This window comes from Choloepus didactylus, chromosome 18 (genome assembly GCF_015220235.1).
Source record: "Choloepus didactylus isolate mChoDid1 chromosome 18, mChoDid1.pri, whole genome shotgun sequence".
Taxonomy (NCBI): domain Eukaryota; kingdom Metazoa; phylum Chordata; class Mammalia; order Pilosa; family Megalonychidae; genus Choloepus; species Choloepus didactylus.
Genome location: NC_051324.1, coordinates 56,597,659 through 56,612,616, shown reverse-complemented (window position 1 = coordinate 56,612,616; position 14,958 = coordinate 56,597,659). Strand labels below are relative to the sequence as shown.

The 14,958-nt window shown below is 38.4% G+C and overlaps 1 protein-coding gene across 3 annotated transcripts in view; it reads left to right on the top strand.

Moving 5' to 3' along the window:
* DDX42 (DEAD-box helicase 42) overlaps positions 1 to 14,958 on the top strand; it is a 43,020-nt gene that overhangs the window by 16,306 nt on the left and 11,756 nt on the right. For 2 of the 3 annotated variants that reach the window (XM_037810775.1, XM_037810774.1), the window contains exons 4-10: positions 1,639 to 1,700; positions 3,052 to 3,088; positions 3,926 to 4,075; positions 11,242 to 11,346; positions 12,704 to 12,823; positions 14,074 to 14,250; positions 14,772 to 14,900. In XM_037810775.1, the coding sequence (XP_037666703.1) occupies positions 1,639 to 1,700; positions 3,052 to 3,088; positions 3,926 to 4,075; positions 11,242 to 11,346; positions 12,704 to 12,823; positions 14,074 to 14,250; positions 14,772 to 14,900 (780 nt within the window). The remainder of the gene's footprint in view (positions 1 to 1,638; positions 1,701 to 3,051; positions 3,089 to 3,925; positions 4,076 to 11,241; positions 11,347 to 12,703; positions 12,824 to 14,073; positions 14,251 to 14,771; positions 14,901 to 14,958) is intronic. The other variant, XM_037810776.1, reaches the window with a different exon arrangement.

The following is a 14,958-nucleotide window of genomic DNA, read 5'->3' as shown; positions in this document are numbered from 1 at the left end:
GCACTTGAAGGGCTTCTCCACTGCGTGAATCTTCTGGTGCACGTGTAGGTCTGATGTCTGGAAGAAACCTTTGTGACACTCTGCACAAATGGTCTCTTGTTCCTATGTCTTCGCTGGAGCAGTCCTCACATCTGTATGATTTGGGGGAACCCCGACTCTTTCTTGATTTACCCCACACCTGGATGTTCCATTATTGCTTTGGTCAGTAGGGACAGGCTCGGGAGTGGCTTGGGGAGGGACAGGTTCAGGAGTGGCCTGGTCTGGCCTGGGGAGAAACTGTGGATCCACTTCCATAGGACATCTTCATAAGAGGGTCCTCCTGGGGATCCTTCCTGGGATCTGGAGGAGCCAAGCCCTGCTCTTCCGGAGTTCTGCACATCTTCAGGCTCATGGCTGTCCTCTTCCCAAATAATAAGTAGGAAAGGTACTTGATTGCCTCGACTAGTAGTGCTGTCATTTACTTGATTGGTTTTCACAGAAATGTTGCTGCTGTCTTTATATTCATCTCCTTATCCTGTTTGAAGCGGAATATCTTGGGGACACTGGAAGGGTCCCCTCATGCTCTCTCCTCTTGGGGTTCCTGCTGGTATTTGTTCCATGAGATGAAAAACAACTTCTCTTAAGGGCATATTCTCTGAGAAGAGGGCTTCCTGTCCCTGCATGTGGATGTGGACAAAGCTAGGTGACTTCATGCAATCATCGGTGAGATCGTCCATGAGTTTCTTCAGGTTTCTTCCACTTGAATTCCATCTCTCTATCAAAGTGGACTTGTTTCTGCAGTGTCCGTTCATCACAAATTGTTCCAGGATCAGTTGAGAAATCATTTCTTCCTTGCTGTGTTTTTCTGGCCGCAGTCACAAATGAAACACCTTACGGAGTCTTTGTACTTCCTGCCTTGCAAACAAGCCATTGCTGGTTTGATACAAGCTGAGCTGAGGGCCCTGGAACTCAGAGGTTCCCTCTCCCCCCTGGATACCAGGTCCTTGGCTGGGTTCAGACTCTAGATTGTCTGACTCCTGGATGCGTCACATTGAAAATGCATCACATTGAAAGCAGGTTCTGAGATCTAAAGCCATGCTTCGCAAGATTTTTCAGAGATGCAACCTTGAGAATTCAGGCTCTGCTGACTTGTATCACTGAAATCTGTATCAGCAACTGGGAGAAACTTAAACACTGAAAGCTCTTCCTGGGTTGACTATCCAAACTGGATGATCTTGGGCTGGATGCTGGTCAGAATGTCTGGATTCATCTCGATATAAATGGTTTAAAGTCAGACTTTTAGAAAGGCTGATTTGCCTGAATTTAAGGTCCTTTATAGCTCTAAATTATCATTAACTTTAAAAGAAAAAGATGATCAAAGTTTATGTATTTGTGAATCAAGCATTTTTGTTAATTTTTGTATGCATGGCATATATTGCAGATAAAAATCATGTAGTTCATATATAACCAAGTATTTAGAGTATTTGGGTGTTTTTCGTTGAAAATAATTATCAGAATACAAATTTATTCTTTGTGGAGGCATTTTACATTGTAGCTAGAGCTATGATGGCACTTGTTCCAATCTAAAAATTCTTTAAAGAACTTTTCCTTTCAGTATTTTCAGTTGATATGATTCCATGTGGCCTTTTGTGTCATTAGGATCAGGCAGCTAGAGACATGAAGAGGCTCGAAGACAAGGACAAGGAAAGAAAAAACGTAAAGTAAGTTGTTTTCTTCTCCCTCACAAAGGTTACATGAAAATTGCTAAAGTATTGCAAATCCTTTTCCCCAGTATTTCTAGAAAACAGTTTTAAAGTATACAGATGTCTTTACTTGAAGTTATTCCTATATCTTGAATAATATTTCAGTATGTACATATAGCAGATATGGCCAAAGTCTTTACATTTACAATAATTTGAAAGTATTCTGTTTGGTAGAATAGTATTTGGTGTTAAACTATAAATAGTTGTTTAGTAAACACAAAGAATAAATTACAGGGAAGCATTATAACTGAAGTTTGGGTTTAGTATTATCCATATTGGTATAAAATAGGGTAAATACTTATCTGATTGATTATGAGAATAAAGGCGATTATATCATAAAAAGCTATGTGTATTAATAATAAAACTTCATTTCATTTAAGAAGTGACATTATGCTTTAGCAACCACAGTCAGAACTTGAAATACTTTACTTTCTGGGGAAGGGAATTCTTCTCTTTTCCCTCCTGAACATACTCCTAAGGCTTTTGCTACCAGGTGCAAGGAAGTAGGCACAGTTGGACTTTTTTTCTCATTCCACTCAACAGTCATTGCTTCAGGGCCTCCCCAAGTTTCCTGTGCCATATGGAGGTTCAGCCCTCTTTTTGGTGCTTTAGTGTGTGTTACATCCTCTTCCAGCTGCCAGCACTAGTGGTGTTGCTTCCTGTTGCCTTAGGAAAAGCCAGTGCTCTAGGTTAGGAAGAAAGTCTGACTATAAAGAGATGGTTGGGGGAACTAAGCAACCATACTTTCTATTGCTCCTGAAGGATGCAGTGGGTTCTTTGTGTGAGTTGATGTAGTTTTTTTCTCTATCCCCAAGGTTACGAATGTTGGCTGAAAGCATTTACTCGAGTTCAAAATTCTAGGGGACATTAAGAACATTATGACATTCTTTTCTGTATATACCATATGTATATACTTAGAATGCACAAATGTATGCAGAATTTTTTATATATATATATGTATATATAATCCTTTTCACAACTGCATTGTGTTTGTTGTGTGGAGTTAGTAAGGTTAGGATCCTTTCGTATCTGTCTTCAGAAAGTTCTTGATTTTTACATCCTTATTAGTAATTGATGTTTTCAGGGGTGTCATATCATCCCATCCAACAGGAATACAAACTGAAACTTATAGAGTGAAACCAAACATATACGTTGGGTGGATAGTTTATAGTGTGCTTATTGTTGTTTTGTTATTGTTAGTGTTGAGAGTTCCTGTGCTGTACGGAATTCAACACTAATCTGCTTTAAGTATGGAGCTGGGTATGGGGAACATTTGCAGGGAAGTTTGTTTCTCCGCTTGTTTTTCCAGGGGTATTCGAGATGACATTGAAGAGGAAGATGACCAAGTGAGTTCCTATGCAGTATTTCTATCTTTTATTTTTACCCCACAAAGTCTATACTGGGGACAAGCTAGAACTTGTTGTATTCACTGAAATGGCCATTCCTGACATTCAGCAGGGAATACCATTTGACTTGCCTCCTTTTCTACTGTGTGACCAGTTGGTAATATAAAGATTCATATTGCTTTCTCCCATATTGAAGATGGAATTTTTGATCACCTATGACAACAAAAACAAATATGAGCTTTATTCCTCTTGATTTTTTTTTAATACAAAATTAACAGTTATTCTGGTAAATCAAGAAGTAGAATAGTGTGGGATCTATTGATGGCCTCTAGGAACATCTAACCTTTACCTCTTTCTAAGGGTTCTGTTTTTGTTTCTTGTATTTCAAGACGGGACATTATTATTATGACTGTCCTTTAGTATTTCATTTCCCTACTGTTCAGTTGTGGGCTGGTGAGAGGGAACCAGAAAGAACAGTAGCCCTTTCCAGGTTTGTGACCTTTCTAATCGGTGTCAGCTTCCAAACTTGGATTGGTAAAGCCATAGCATGTGTTCTACCGCCCTGGGCAGGGTAGGCTGAAGTCCCACTCCAGGAAGGCTATGGGACAGACAGATCTGTAAGTCTTAGGTTAAACAAGCTAAATTCATTTCGTGGTACTAACTGCCTCATTTATAACAATAGTGCTATTGTTAAAGGAATCGTTGCTAGTAAGTCGTGTCTTGCTTGGTAGGTATTTAAACTGAGCAATCACCTGGTACACTGTATGCACTAATTACATGAGCTGGAATGTTCTCTGTCATACTTGGGTCTGATTATGCTTTTGTGCTTTCCTGCAGGAAGCTTATTTTCGATACATGGCAGAAAACCCAACTGCTGGTGTGGTTCAGGAGGAGGAGGAAGATAACCTGGAGTACGATAGTGATGGAAATCCAATTGCACCTTCTAAAAAAATCATTGATCCTCTTCCTCCCATTGATCATTCAGAGGTATGGTGTTTCTTGCTGAATTTGAGTCTTGTTTTAAGTTGATACAGTTTTGTCCAGCTTTATTATTTAGGTTTTCCCGATACCTGAGTACTCCTGATTCATACTCCTTATGTTATGTGGGTATTTATTCTTTGGTATCTTGTCAGATTTGCTAAGTGGTTGAGTCAGGAGTTCCATAAGCCTTTAATAGCAGCCTGTGTTGTTATTGAAGTTACAGCTGAGTCACTTGTTCATGATTGTACCTGTTTTCCAAAAGCAACTCTTACTGTCTCCCTTTCAAAATAGGCCCTTGGTCCTGCATTTGTTTTTTCATTGCTGTAAATCTTTACTGTTACTCCCAGATCTGGGACAAATGACTTTTCTGTCAAAGTGGAGCCAGAAATTACAGGTTCCTTAAATCAGGAAAAGAGAATGAGGATATCAGTATACCCGTCGGGGCAAGGGGGTGGGGAGCACCAGTACTTTGTCTAGGTTAAATATCAGACTAGATTTGTATACCCAAGACACTAGAGCAGTGTTTCTCAAAGTGTGGTCAAAAGATCCCTGGAGGTCCTTGAGACCTTTTCTACAATGTCAAAACAATTTTCGTAGTAAAACTAAGATTACTTACCTTTTACACTGCACCAGCATTTGCATCAGTGGTTTAGAAGCAGTGGTGGGTAAAACTGCTGATGCCTTAGCATAAACCAAGTCAGTGACACCAAACTGTAGTAGTAGTCGTTATATTCTCTGCCAGACCATTTCAGTTTATTTTAAAAAGCCAGTTTCAGAGAAACTAAGATGACGGCTAGCTGAGACAGGGAGAAAAAGACGCCTCCGTGAAAAACACTAGCTAAAAACCAGAAAGTGACCTAGAATACTGGTTATAGCGATGCGCCAGCTGGACGAGGGCTCCTAGCTCCAGAGGGGCCGTGTACTTGGTGAAACCAGGAGTCGGCATTCTGAAACGAGTGAGTAAGCTGGCTGGAAGACCCGCAGCCACGCGGCGGGCTGGGGAAGCCAGGGTTCAGCGTTTGGAGACCGGCTGGCTCTTTTAAAAAAAAAAAAAAAAAAAAAGGAAAAAACCCAGGAGCGGCTCCAGCTGTGATTGTGGGAACCACGCAGTAAAACACAGCAAGAGGGGGCTGGGCCAGCCTCTTGGTTTCTGGCTGGGAAGATAGCCCGCAGCAGATACCCTTGGGTCCGGGGGAACGGAGGGGAGAGCCGGAAGCAGAAAGAAACCCCACGGCTAGCAGCTGGCCCCCCGGAGGGCTGGATAAACTCCTGCCCGGGGCCGTGCCCACAGCCCAGAGCCCCGCCAGTTGTCCTGGAGCTGGGAAGGAGGAACTGTGCTAGGAGGAGGGGGTTGAGACACCCTGTTCAGCCATTTTTGCCTCAGCCTGAGAGCGCGCCGCCTCATGGCCTGGCGGCCCGGGGCGGCCCTTGACGGACGGTGAAGTAGCATGGCATTCCCTCAGCTGAGCTCCTAGAGGAGTGCGGCTGGGAGGGGGGATCCACTTGGAGAACCCAGGGACGCTATGCCAAGTCCGGTGGTTTGTGGATCAGCGAGAGAGAGGGTCTGGGGCTGAACTGAAATGAAGACTTAGACTCTTGTGGCAGCCTTGAATCTCCGGGACCCTAGGGGATTTGAACATTAAAACTGCCCTTCCTCCCTGGCCACCCGTACACACTCCCCACATTCAGGGCGGACAGCTCCAGCAACACACCCAAACTGAGTTCTCCAACTGAACCCACAAGAATCATTTCCCCACACACCGCGGAAACAAGGTTGAGAACTGACTTGAGGGATATAGGTGACTCACAGATGCGATCTGCTGGTTAGTTAGAGAAGGTGTACGTCACCAAACTGTGTTCCTGAAAAATTAGATCGATATCCCTTTTTCTTTACAACTTTAAAGAATCCTATCAAGCAAAACAAATGCCAAGAGGCCAAAAACAACAGAAAATCTTAATGCATATGATAAAACCAGAAGATATGGAGAATCCAACTCCAAACACACAAATCAAAATATCAGAAGATACACTGTACCTCACAAAATTAATCAAAGAACTACAATCGAGGAACGAAAACATGACAAAGGATTTAAAGGACATCAAGAAGACCATGGCCCAGGATATTAGTGACATAAAGAAGACCCTTGAAGAGCATAAAGAAGAGATACCAAGAGTAAATAAAAAAATGGAAGATCTTATGGAAATAAAAGAAACTGTTGGCCAAATTAAAAAGACTCTGGATATTCACAATACAAGACCAGAGGAAGCTGAACAACATCTCAGTGTCCTAGAAACCCACAGAACAGAAAATGAAAGAACAAAAGAAAGAATGGAGAAAAAAATCGAAAAAATCGAAATGGATCTCAGGGATATGATAGATAAAATAAAACATCCAAACTTAAGACTCATTGGTGTCCCAGAAGGGGAAGAGAAGGGTAAAGGTCTAGAAAGAGTATTCAAAGAAATTGTTGGGGAAAACTTCCCCAACCTTCTACACAATATAAATACACAAAGCATAAATGCCCAGCGAACTCCAAATAGAATAAATCCAAATAAACCCACTCCAAGACATATTCTGATCAGAATGTCAAATACTGAAGAGAAGGAGCAAGTTCTGAAAGCAGCAAGAGAAAAGCAATTCACCACATACAAAGGAAACAACATAAGACCAAGTAGTGACTACTCAGTGGCCACTGTGGAGGCGAGAAGGCAGTGGCATGACATATTTAAAATTCTGACAGAGAAAAATTTCCAACCCAAGAATACTTTATCCAGCAAAACTCTCCTTCAAATTTGAGGGAGAGCTTAAATTTTTCACAGACAAACAAATGCTGAGAGACTTTGCCGATGAAAGACCTGCCCTACTTCAGATTCTGAGGGGAGTCCTGCCGGCAGAGAGACAGGGAAAGGAGAAAGAGATATAGAGAATTTTAACAGACATATGTAGTACCTTACATCCCAAAGCACCAGGACACTCATTTTTCTCTAGTGATCACAGATCTTTCTCGAGAAGGGACCATAAGCTGGGACATAAAACAAGCCCCAAGAAATTTTAAAAATAATAATAATAATAATAATTGAATATACTCAAAGCACATTCTCCAATGACAATGAAATACAAATAGAAGTCAATACTTTTTGAACTGTAATTCCACTATTTACTTCCTACATGATATAAAATACACAAACTCTAAGGACAAATCAGTGGTTTTGAACTCAATGTAAAATATGTAGTTTTAGACAACTATATAAAGGCGGGGGAATGAAGGAGTATAGGAACATAGTTTATGTGTCCTATTGAAGTGAAGATGGTATCAAAGAAAAACAAGATTGATATGGATTTAAGAGGTTAATTTTAAGCCCCACAGCAAACACAAAGAAATTATCAGAGAATATAACCATAGAGATGAAAAGTAGAGTTTGGGTTAAGAAAAATGGGGGAAGGGGCAATGGGGAGTTAAGAAATGAGTGTAGGGTTGCTGTTTGAAGTGAAGGGAAATCTCTAGTAATGGATTCTGTAGAGCATTACAACATTCTAAACGTGATTAATCCCACTAATTAAAGGCTAGGGAGGGGGTGGAATGGGAAGATTTAGGTTGTATGTATGTTTCAACAACTGAAAAAAAAAAAAAAGTCTAACTAGATGACAATTGAATGCTAAGGACGAACTTGGATGGGACTGGAGGGTAGAGGACAGGTGGCTCAAAGGGACACAGTTGAGACATAAGGAAAAGGAAATATAGAATGTAAGCTTTGGATCATTGTTGAATCTCTTGTACTTCTTAGCTGCGCTTAACGGGATTGCATAAAAGAATGTGCTTGTTCATGGGAAGTGTATATGTGAATTATAGTGTATGTTCAAGGATGTGTGCAGCTAACTCTCATATGTTCAGAAGACAGAGCAATAGATGATGAATGATAGGGAGGGAGGGAGGGAAGAAATAGCGATGTGACAGTGTGTTAAAGTTGGTGGATTGAGCTATCAGGAGGGGGGGTCAGGGTATGATGGAATTCTGTGTATGGGGTTAGTATTGTTTTTGCAACTGTTCATGTAATTTTGAATTTATTTCAAAAAAAAAAAAAAACAGTTTCACTTAAGAATGTTTTTGGTGAAACAGTAAAAATTATTATTTTTATTAAATCTTGACCCTTGAGTTACATGTCTTTTTTAATATTCTGTATGACAAAAATGGGAAATACACATAAAGCATTCAAACATGATAGGTATCTTAAGGGAAAGCACTTACGTGTTTGAGTTGTAAGCTGAACTAGCTATTTTTTTTTCATGGAATACCATTTTTACTTGAAAGAATGAATGACACTTCAAGGAAAACAATTGATGCTTGTTACCAATGACAGAAATTCAAGTTTTCAAGTGAAAATTAGAATTTGGAAACTTGTGTCCTCCACAGTGAGCTTAACAGCTTCCCATTTCTTAAAGAACTTTCTGATGCAATTGATGGTGATTTTTTTAACCTTGTGTGATGAAATGTGTCAACATTCAAAAGATTTGCAAACCTCAGTGAACTAATATTTTCCAAACAACCAGTGCATGATGTTACAAAATTGAGCATGAGTAAAAAGATTATTCCAAGTATGTGATAGACCGATAGATTATAATGTAACAGAGTGTGAAAAGTTCATTGATATGGTTTCAGTTTACACAATGCAAATAACTGTTTAAAAAATGACCATTTATCAAGTTGTAGTGTAGCATCAAAAAGAAGTATCAATATCCACAAGTATCTGTAAAGGCCATCCCTTTTCCAGCTATCTTTCTGAGACCATATTTTCTTCAGACTTCATCCAAAATGACATAAAGCAACAATTTAAATGCAGTAGAAGCTGTTTTCTTTTAAATGAGACATTAAAGAAAGTTTCAAAAATGTAAAACAATGCCACTCAAGAAATTTCTTTTGGAAAATAAAGTTTTTAAAAATTTAAATATTTACATTAAAGTATAATGGGTTTGCTGTTATTTTTAAATGAATTAAATATATTTTTTAATTTCTTATTTTTGTTTTAATATTGTAAATATTAATTGATGTAACCCACATAGCCAAAGCTTGTTGTGTTTTTGTTGTGTATGTGAAAAGGGGGCCTGAGACCAAAATGTTTGAGAGCTGCTAGTGTAGATCAGAGTATAGGTTAGATTCAATTTTTTAAATGTTTCCTTTTACACAGATGATACCTTGGTATTTTACATGTGGCAAATGAAACTAAATATGTGAAACTGATCTAGGAGGAAGCATCCATGATAAAGGGTGAAAATCACATAAGGAAAACACAAGTACTTGAAATAATCATCTAATAAACTGAGATACTTGACAAAGAGTTCCAACTTCATCATGCTGGAGTATCCCACGATTGGCCTAATGTGATGGGCATTCTGCCAGGAGAGACCAGAAGTAAGGAAAGAAAGGGACAGTGTCAGACACTATTACTTCAGTCAAAGGCCTGTGGCTGTTGAGCTGCATCTGGCCTCTCCGGAGAGAAGAGCAGTCTCTGCTCATTCCTTGTGCTCCTCACTTATTCCACCTCTCCATTTCAGATGAGTCTCCTTACCTATTCCGAGGAAGTCCATCCTATCCCTTAGTTTTCAGCTGCTGTCTTTGCACGTCATCTGTCAAATGCTTTTCATAACCCTTCTGCCTTTAGCAGTCTGTCACTTCATTTGTTTTGGATACATATACGAACAAAGACAAAAAATTCTTGCCCTCATGAAGCTTCCATTCTGATAGAGTTAGAAAAAAATTAAAGAAAATCCTGTTGCAGCTTAGTGCAACATCTTAGGAGACATAATAAAAGTTTCTGCCTGTTAATAATACTGAAAGAGAAACTTAAAAACTTTTTTTAATGTTTTGTTAATACATAGATAATTTTAGGCTGCATCCCAGAATTATAAATTGTTTGACTATTTATAGAAGGCTTAAATTCTCTTTTAATAATTAAGATTTTTATAGACATTTCATGATGTCAAAAAGAGAATCATTTAGCCGGATTCATGTGTGATGATATGCCCGTTTATTTCCTTGTTATAGTATGTTATGAAAGGAGTAGCAGAAGTGACTTCTTCACTCTTTGGAATTGGAAATGTTTGGCCATAAATTTTTTTTTTTTAAAAGCAGTTTTGTTCACATACCATTCAATCCATCCAATGTGTACTATCAGCGACTCTCAGTGTAATCACAGTTGTGTTCTCATCACTACAACCAATTTTAGAACACACGTATTGCTCCAAAAAGAAAAAACCCTACCCTTATACCCCCCTATTGTCGACACTTAGCATTGATCTGAAAGAATATTATAATATCACTGTTAACTATAGTCCATAGTTTGCATTAGGTGTAACTTTTTCCATATACCACCCTATTATTAACACCTTCTGATAGTGTCATACATTGGTTCTAGTTCATAGATGAATATTCTTATATTTGTACTATTAACCCCCTCTGTGTGCCATTTTAATCAGCTCCCAGAATATGCACCCTGAAGTTTGAGAACCCCTGGCTGGGCATCTTGGTGCCTGATGGCACTCAGTGAACTCATATAGATACAGTACCTTGTACAACACCTATTTCTTCAGTGATTGTTATCAGACACACTGCAACCGCTTGGTTATGTCTCTGTCATATGGGAGGGTGTGTAGGTACAGTCCATTACCAGTAAGAGAGTTGTATTGTTAGCTGAAACACAGGCCATACATTTTTAAAAGTTATATAAATAATTCCATGTTTTTAAAAAGAAAAGAACTCCCTCTAAAGGCAGAGCTATTTCTAAAGGAAATACTGGAAATGTTTTTAAGTGCCTAGACCTAGGCAAAAAGCTTACTCCAAACATATTTAAGTATTATAGGGTGGAGTATCTTCTTTGGCTTCTGAGGCCTTTGGCTTTGTAAAGATTCCTTCATCTGCTTCAGGGTCATTCAAATCTGAGGTGTTCATAAAAGCTTCTTTAGGAAGTAAGTTGGTGTTTACATTGAAAATAGGTGTGGGGAAATGTACTGGCTCTGCTTTGGGGGATGTATGTTGTGAGTAAGTGAATTCTTTTGTTCTTTCTAGCTGGTTATGGCTTTCTTGTGTAAAATTTGTAAAAGGTTACTTTGCATTAAAATCAAACTCACAGGATTGACTCTTGAATTCTAGACTAACTTTGAATAATTGGACCTGCAGATTGACTATCCACCATTTGAAAAAAATTTTTACAATGAGCATGAAGAGATAACCAACCTCACCCCACAGCAGTTAATAGATCTCCGGCATAAGCTCAATCTTCGGGTAAGACAACCATTAAACCAAGTAGTCTTATATTGGTATTAATTAGTTCAGCTTTAGTATTATTGTTTAGCCAAACTAGAATAACTTTGAGTTTCTTTCCTAATGGTCCTGAACTACTTTTGATAGAGTAATAATTATATTCCTTGGGCTTGTGTGTCCTGATTTTATTGACTTAGTCCTCCAGATGATATTTTAGGATAGGTTCATATTTTCTTTGATGTGATACACATGAATGCTATATGTGTTCAGTCAACTTTGTATATAAACACATTGAAACAGTCTTTGGGCTCTTTCAATCAATCAGCAAGTATTTCTGGAATGTGTACCATTTGTTAAGCACTGTGCTGGGTGGACTAGAGCTTAAGGGTGGAAGTCTCCATCTTCAAGAAGAAACATGATTAATAGATGTGAGCTACACATGAAGTCTTAGAATATTTTGAAATTAAGATATACTTTTCAAAATATATACAATACACTTCAAAAAAAATAAGACTGTAACACCTCTTACAAATATGCATGCACTAATTTTGGAATAATAGTTAAAATTTCCCACCAAAATACTTTGAGTTGTACATTGCCACATTATTTAGGGTGCTGCTAGATGTTAGTTAAGTAAATACACACACAGCTACTGTGGTGATATCCACTCTGGTGTGGACAACTTTCTGGCCTATGTCTGCCTTACCAGTTGCTGTATGACATTTGAACTTCTCTCTTTTCTGAGGGAGGCGTGTGTGCATGTGAAAGGTGTATGTACATGTCTGTTTTCCAAGAGGTACCCCGCCCCTTCTACCCCTCAAAACTTTTAAGTGAAATCCTGTTTGGAAAGGCATTGAAAAGTTACAACTGGTGGAGTCAGAGTGCAGGTTATAAATCCCATTCTTCACCTGGGCACAGTTCAAACAATGCTCTGACAATTGCTGGACCATCACTAAGTGAGACATTAACTCTGCAGCAATAACTGAAAATGCAGATGGTGGGTAATATCTTTGTAGCAAATGGGTGTAAACATATGTCTTATTTGGGACTCATTTGGACTTTTCAAGAGGAAATTTTATTAATTTTTTTCCTACCATCTTATTCATACTTAAGAAATGCAAAATGGCAGGAAAAAACATTACTGCCTTTTCCAGTTTATTGGACAGTATTTCTTCCTTTTATTTTTTATGAGAAAATTAATTTTGATTTAAGAGGTTTTTAGGCACTTAATCATTTTAAAATGATATGACAGAGTTACAGGCTTATGTTTTTACTTTTTTGTACCCAAGCTAAATGCTAAATACAGCATGTTGTTGCACTTCAAATGCTATTTGTTTTTTAAGTACAAGTCATTACTGGAAGTTGTTTTAATCTGTAGGTCTCTGGTGCTGCACCTCCTAGACCAGGAAGTAGTTTTGCTCATTTTGGGTTTGATGAACAACTTATGCACCAGATTCGGAAATCTGAGTACACACAGCCCACTCCGATACAGTGCCAGGTGAGTAAAACATGAAAGAAAAATGAAGTAGAATGATATTCAGCAACTAGAATCATTTTATAAATAAGTCAAAGCAGCAAAACGATGTTTAGTGCAGAACTGTATTGATATGGTTAGAGAGTGTCCAAATATTTCCTCTATGTTGAAATCTTCAGATTTTGCTTTAATTAAAGGAAAAAAAAGAGTCTTTAACATACTCAGAATCCAAGAATAATTTGGAAACCTTTAAAAATTAAAGAAATTGGGGTAGCTGGTGGTGGATACCTGAAACTATCAAACTACAACCCAGAACCCATGAATCTCGAAGACAGTTGTATAAAAATGTAGCTTATGAGGGGGTGACAATGGGATTGGGAAAGCCATAAGGACCACACTCCACTTTGTCTAGTTTATGGATGGATGTGTAGAAAAATAGGGGAAGGAAACAAACAGACAAAGGTACCCAGTGTTCTTTTTTACTTCAATTGCTCTTTTTCACTCTAATTATTATTCTTGTTATTTTTGTGTGTGTGCTAATGAAGGTGACAGGGATTGATTTAGGTGATGAATGTACAACTATGTAATGGTACTGTAAACAATCGAAAGTACAATTTGTTTTGTATGACTGCGTGGTATGTGAATATATCTCAATAAAATGATGATTAAAAAAAAAAATTAAAGAGCAAGAATGAATTATTTACCTCTCCAGGAAGTTGCTAAGGGGCTGAGAAATGTTCCCTTGTATCTGATAAATGCCTTGAAAACACAATATGAAGAAAATATTTCATTAGGACCCAAATCTAACAAAATAGATTTGCCAAATTTAGCACTAGCAATGACTAGGCATCCTTTGTCTATGGCCTAAAAATTCTCCCTTATTGAAAGGAGAGAATTTATGCATATAAATTCTCCTATATAGAATTTATTCATTTCTATATAGAATGAGAATTTTCAGCATATGAATGAAGTAGTCTGCTCCTTCCCAAGGGAAGGAAAATTTTAAAATATTAGCAACCAATGCCATTATAAATGGCAGTGTTTCATTCCTACATTTCAAACACCATTCTATAAATGGTGTTTCATTCCTACATTTCAAGCATTCTATAAATGGTGGCTGATTCACATGAGGAGAATGATAACGTTATTTCCTTTATAATTAAGGTTATTGGAATGCCAGGTATTTCTTGCTATTCCATAGCCAGTATGCATAGCCTAGAATATTTTTGTTTCATTGGAAATTTTAGAGCAAATATACTTTATATTTTCTCCAGGGTGTGCCTGTGGCATTAAGTGGTAGAGACATGATTGGTATTGCCAAAACAGGCAGTGGGAAAACTGCAGCCTTTATCTGGCCCATGTTGATTCATATAATGGACCAGAAGGAATTGGAACCAGGTGATGGACCAATTGCAGTGATTGTGTGTCCTACACGGGAGCTTTGCCAGCAGGTATGTGCCTTTTATAGAATGCCCTCATTCTTATATGGACTAGCGAGGGACTAGCCAGCCAGTCACATAGGCAGAATTACCAGGAAGCTGTGGGCAGGGGTTTTGTGTTAACATATTTTCCATGTAGCCAAATAGCACACTTTTCCCTAGAAACAACTGTTTTAAAAGAGAAGAAAAATTTATTATGGTATGAGAATTGTTTGCAATGTAAGCCCCCAATGTTTTCCTACTGAGTTAATCCATTTTACTTAGTAGAAAGTCAATGACAGGGTTAGGAAGAGCAGTAGAAAAAAAATGAATAATCAGGGCAAGATTTTAGATAGCCTGTTGAGGTGAGAAATGCTACTCTGCTTGCTATTCATTTACTTCCTTATGAAGAAAATTGATTTTAAAGCATGTTCTAGCTTTTGATTTTCTATAACATAAAACAGTCTGTGTTTTTCAGAACTCCCTTTTGGGTCATGACAGAGGTGTTAGTGATTAGTGTCTTGTTTGTTAATATGTCATTAACCACTTTGTAGATCCATGCAGAATGTAAGCGGTTTGGGAAAGCATATAACCTTCGATCAGTGGCCGTGTATGGAGGAGGAAGCATGTGGGAGCAGGCCAAGGCCCTTCAGGAAGGGGCGGAGATTGTTGTATGTACCCCAGTAAGTATGTCTTGGGTTTGAATGGGTTCTAAGCCTCTCTGATGTGGAAAAAATGGTT